Raw genomic sequence first — 5,314 nt, 5'->3', positions numbered from 1 at the left:
TCATCCATTAGTTCTTCTATGACTTACTGGTAGTGTCACAATGTATTATTCAGTCACCAGGTGTTTAAGTATTTTCTGCTGTTTCTTTTGTTGTCGTGTTCTAGTTTTATTCCATTGTGTTCAGACAGTATGCATGACGTTATTTCAGTTTTGTTATATTAGGTAAGATTTGCATCGTGTCCTAAAATATGCTATATTTGGAGAAAGTTCTATGTGCCACTGAGCAGAATTTTCAGTTTCTTTGTTGAATTTTTTTGGTCTGGATAACCTATATATTTTTCAGAGGGGAGTATTGAAATGCATCACTACATTGTATTGTGGCCTATCTGTGTTTCTAAGTGCATTAATGTTTCCTTAATTGGGCTGGGTGTGCCAATCTTTGGCACTTATAAGTTAATAATAGTTATTTCCTCTTGATGAAATAACTTTTCCTTTTTATTAGTATGTAGCGACCTTTTCTGTTTCTTCAGACTGTTTTAGGTATCCAGTCTCCTTTATCACATATAACTATAGCTACTCCAATCTGTTTTAGGGGTTTATTTGCTTAGAAAATCTTTTCCCACACTTTCCTCCATGCCAATATTTGTTTCCATCAGTGAGGTGGGTTTTCTATAAACAAATTATCATAAGGTTTTCCTCTTTAATCCAGCATACCAATCTGTCATTTGATGGATGGATTGAGACAATTAACATTCAGTGTTAATGTTAAGAGGAATGTGATGATTTTTGCCATTTTGTTGCTTTTGATTCTTTCATGCCTTACACTCATTACCTGTTCAGCTGGTGAGATTTATTTATTACCATCCTTTCATCACTATGTTTATCTTTATTTTCTGTGTGTATGATTTCTTTGAGTACCTTTTGGAGTGCTGGTATAGTGGTCATAAATTGCTTTAATTTCTTTTTATCATGGAAGGTTTTTGTTTCTCTTTCACTTGTGAATGATAGCTTTAGTGGATACAGTAATCTACGTATGAATTGTTTTTCTTTCAGTGTGAATTACCTTATCTCAAGCACTTCTTGATTTTAAGTTTCTTTTAATAAATATCCTATTATTATGATGAGCTTACCATTATTTGTGATTTGACATTTCTACCTTGCAGTTCTCAATATTTTTCCTTGTTCTTTGTACAAATGTTTTAAGTATAACAGGTCATGGAGATTTTCTATGGATAGGTGTCTCTTTCTCAATATTTGGGGATTTCCTGCTATTTGTTAATTGAATGTTTCCTATGCCTTTGGCTTACACCTCTGCTCCTTCATTTAATGGGGACACAAAGTTCTTGCATATTCCCTTTGTATTTCTTCAGTCTTTTCTCTATGCATTCATCTTATTTTTCTATTACTTGTTTTCAAGTTCTGAAATTCTGTCTTCCACTTGTTCCTGTCTGCCAGAGTGGCTTTCAAAATGTTTTTATTTGACTTAAAGACGTTTTTATTCACAGGATTTTAATCTAGTTTTTATTACAGGTTTTAAAAGTCTTTATTAAACTCCCACTTTAGGTTTTACTGTATTCCTTATTTCATTTATCTATTTTTATGTGTCTCCCTTGATTTCATTCTGATGTTTGTTTGTATCCTCTGAGCTCACTGGGTTTTTCTGTGACTTATCATGCTGTTTATCCATATTCTCTTGGATTTCACTGAATTGTTTTTGCATGTCCTCTTTAACCTTCTTAGTCATTCTTCTCATCATTCTTTTGAGCTCAGACACTGAGTTTCCATACTTTTCATTATTAACCAGGTCCTTTGTTGTGTGTCTTTTGACAGTTTGAGAAGCCATGACACCTGCCTTTTTCTGTTTCTGATGCTTCTGTTTTGAGTTATCTTCCTCTGTTACTGATTACTTGGTTGGTGGTTTTACTCACTTGAAGTGCTTCCCTTGAATTAATTTCAGTGCTATGTCAGAATTGGATATGTTGTTGTGTCATATTTTTCACTGACCTGGGGATGTTACTTAGCAATAAGAAATTCATGAATTCAATACCAAACCTTTTAGTTACATGAAAAATAAAACCCTTATGATTTTACCTATAAATGAAGGTGTATTGTTTATGAGATTAAAATTTTGGCAGTAAAAATAATTGCAGTGAAAAAGGAGATAATGAAGAAGGAGGATGGGGAAAAGCACAAAGGTATGATGTGTAGGGACTACAAGTTATTAAGATCCCAGTATGTGCAGAGGTGTAGTTCAGTTGTTGTGAAGGAGGATGATATTGTCAGGAGTTGCAGAAGGGCAGAATGGATTGGAGTAATATAAAAGGTGGCAAAATAAATGACTAGTTGAGTGGCTTGTAAGGAAAAGATTGAGAAATACCAGGGGAGGAGAAGATGGAAGGAAAAAAGAAAAGGGAAGGGGAAAGGGGGAAGATCAGAAAAAGTAAGGAGGAAAACTTGAAATAAAAGGACATACAAACTGAAACTTTGATAAAACGAAAAAAATTTAAAGTCTGAATTTCTTCCTTTGAGAAGAGTGTGTTTCCTCTATGCTAAATGAGTACTTCGGACAATTTCCCCCAATATATACTCCTCAGATTGCAGTCTGCAGTTATCATGCATTCCCTACAGGTGACACTTCTCCCAGACGGTGCAAGTCAACTTCCCTTTAGACAGAGGCTTTCTCTCTGTCACTGCCTCTCCTAAATGGCTTGGAACCATCTGTCCTATTATGTCCTATTATGTCAGGTGAGCAGTGGGGGATTGAGGGTGGTGGCTTATGGTCAAAGGCCAGCAGTCAGTGATTTTCCTTCTCCACAGCCCAGGACTCCCTCTGCTCCTGGAAGTCTCACAGCTCTGACTCATTTTTTCTCACTTTGGGATGTTTATGGAATGGAAGAGTCTCTGATCCAGAAGTAAAGGAAAAGGAACACCCACTAGTGTAGTGTGTTCCTAATTACATCTGTGTGCTTGGAGTGGATTTGCAATTTCAAATGCTTATTTGGAGGTGGGTCATTGCACATTTTCTTTGCCTATTATTTAGCAAAATAACCAGAACAATTACCCTCACTTCTCCAAACATAAAGTTAACTTTCAGGTTTGTGAGAAGTCAGTCATCTTGAGTATGTCAGAACTCTGTGAACTTGGATTCCCAAATGATCATTTATTTACCTACTTTTACTTACCTTTATTCACTGATCTTATAGTTCCCTCATTCGATTTTATGAATATACCATACTTGCCCACATTATTTATTTCCTTCACAGTACTTACAACATGACTACAGAACCATAAGAAAGTATTTCTGTCAGGTTATTATTATATATAATTGTGTCACAGTATTTTCTTCTCATTTTGTTAGTAACTTCAGCCACTGTGTCCAATGAACTACTCAAGAATTTCAGAATTTCTCCTTCTGGGAATTTCAGAAGACCCCCTGTTGCAGCCCATCCTCTTTGGACTGTTCTTGTCCATGTACTTGGTCACTGTGTTAGGGAATCTGCTCATCATCCTGGCCATGATATCAGATTCCCACCTGCGCACACCCATGTATTTCTTTCATTGCCACCTGTCCTTTGTGGACATCTGTTTAACATCCACAACTGTTCCAAAGTTGTTGCTGAATATGCAGACACAGAGTAAGATCATCACTTATGCAGGATGCATCACACAAATGAACTTTTTCCTGCTCTTTTCAGTTTTGGACATCTTTCTGTTGACTGTGATGGCCTATGACCGTTTTGTTGCCATTTGTCAACCCCTGCAATACACAGTCATCATGAACCCTCAGCACTGTGTGTTGCTGGTTCTGGTGTCTTGGATGGTGAATGTCCTACACTCCTTCTTACAAAGCTTAATGGTGTTGCAGCTGACCTTCTGTACAGACGTGGAAATCCCACACTTTTTCTGTGAACTTAATCAAGTTGTCAACCATGCCTGCTCTGACACCTTTCTTAATGATGTGATGATTTATTTGGCTGCTGTGCTACTGGCTTGCTGCCCCCTTGCCTGCATCCTGTACTCTTACTTCAAGATCTTTTCCTCCATCCGTGCAATCTCGTCAGCTCAGGGTAAGTACAAGGCATTTTTCACCTGTGCATCTCACCTCTCAGTGGTCTCCTTATTTTATAGTGCAAGCTTAGGTGTGTACCTCAGCTCTCCTGTGACTCAAAACACACAATCAACAGCAGGAGCCTCAGTGGTGTACAGTGTGGTCACCCCCATGCTGAACCCCTTCATCTACAGTCTGAGGAACAGAGACATCAAGATTGCTCTGAAAAGATATTTTCAGGTAGAAATAATAAAAACGTCCCTTGTAATGACACTGAAAAAATAACTCGTGGTTTCAGGACTCAAAGCCTCAGGGTAGTCCTGGGGTTCTTTGATCAATGCGGGAAGAAGAAATTGTTCCATTTTATTTTTAGGGTTTCTTTTTATCTGATTTCAGATTTTCTATACAGTGTAATTACAAAATCTGTTTTATTTTTACTTGTTCTATCACATCCAATACTCTACATTTTATCTTTTTCAATTATCCCCACACTTTTTCAATCATTGAATCAGAAATGCTTGTAATTCTTACTTATCCATAAGAACTTTCTTGGGGGGGAATATTTTCATCTTAATGACAGATGCCACTAGATATTTTTTCTTTTATTAAAATATTCATAAATTTTATTACTATGGTGAACTCTTCATTTGGCAACTTGGCCTTGTATGTAATTTTTTAGTGGAAAAAGTCTGAAATCACAACTTTTCACTTGCAGGTTTATCATTCCTGCCACATCACTGCCTTAACTTCCCTTCCTGATAAGGTTTGTGTCAGCATCTGAGAGTGTGTATGGCAGGTGATTAGGTTATATTCTCATATTAAGGACCCTGTTTCCATTTTGACTTAGTTTCCATGAATACAATTATTCCAGTGTGTCTCTATTCAACTTTCTTTCCCAAGCAGATATTTTAACACTTGAGATAGCAGTTCCCACATTTTTATTAGCACAGATTAATTATAAAATTTGGGAAGTTTCACTGAGATATTTCTAGACATGCATCTCATATACTTTGATCATGATTATTCCCTGTTCTACATTTTCTTGATTACTTCCCACTCTTTTTTTCCTTGCAACATTTAAACATTCTTACAATGTTTCTTTGTGACTTTTCTTGCATATACATGATGTACTTCAAATTGACTTCCACCCAACTCTCATTTCTCTCATTCCATAGCAGTGCCCTGTTCATGCTTATGTCATTTGTCTTAGACCTGTCTTCCATGTATGAGATAGAATATGTAGTTTGTCCTTATGAATCTGGCTTATTTTACTTAAAGTAATAATCTCCAGTTTCACCCATTTCCTGCAAAGGAACTAAAGTCATT

General features: G+C 36.5%; 1 protein-coding gene across 1 annotated transcript; it reads left to right on the top strand.

Moving 5' to 3' along the window:
* Positions 1-3,319: 3,319 nt before the first annotated feature.
* Positions 3,320-4,273, top strand: LOC109676061 (putative olfactory receptor 7A2). The gene has a single exon (XM_020152590.2). The coding sequence runs from the start codon at positions 3,320-3,322 to the stop codon at positions 4,271-4,273; it is 954 nt and encodes a 317-aa protein (XP_020008179.2).
* Positions 4,274-5,314: the final 1,041 nt, after the last annotated feature.

This window comes from Castor canadensis, chromosome 14 (assembly GCF_047511655.1).
Source record: "Castor canadensis chromosome 14, mCasCan1.hap1v2, whole genome shotgun sequence".
NCBI classification, from domain to species: Eukaryota; Metazoa; Chordata; class Mammalia; order Rodentia; family Castoridae; genus Castor; species Castor canadensis.
Note: the sequence above shows the minus strand (reverse complement) of the source record. Positions and strands in the feature narration are given on the sequence as shown.

What these genes read in the sequence shown, in the direction of transcription:
- LOC109676061 (XM_020152590.2), top strand. Translation starts at nt 3,320, where the DNA reads ATGAACTACTCAAGAATTTCAGAATTTCTCCTTCTGGGAATTTCAGAA.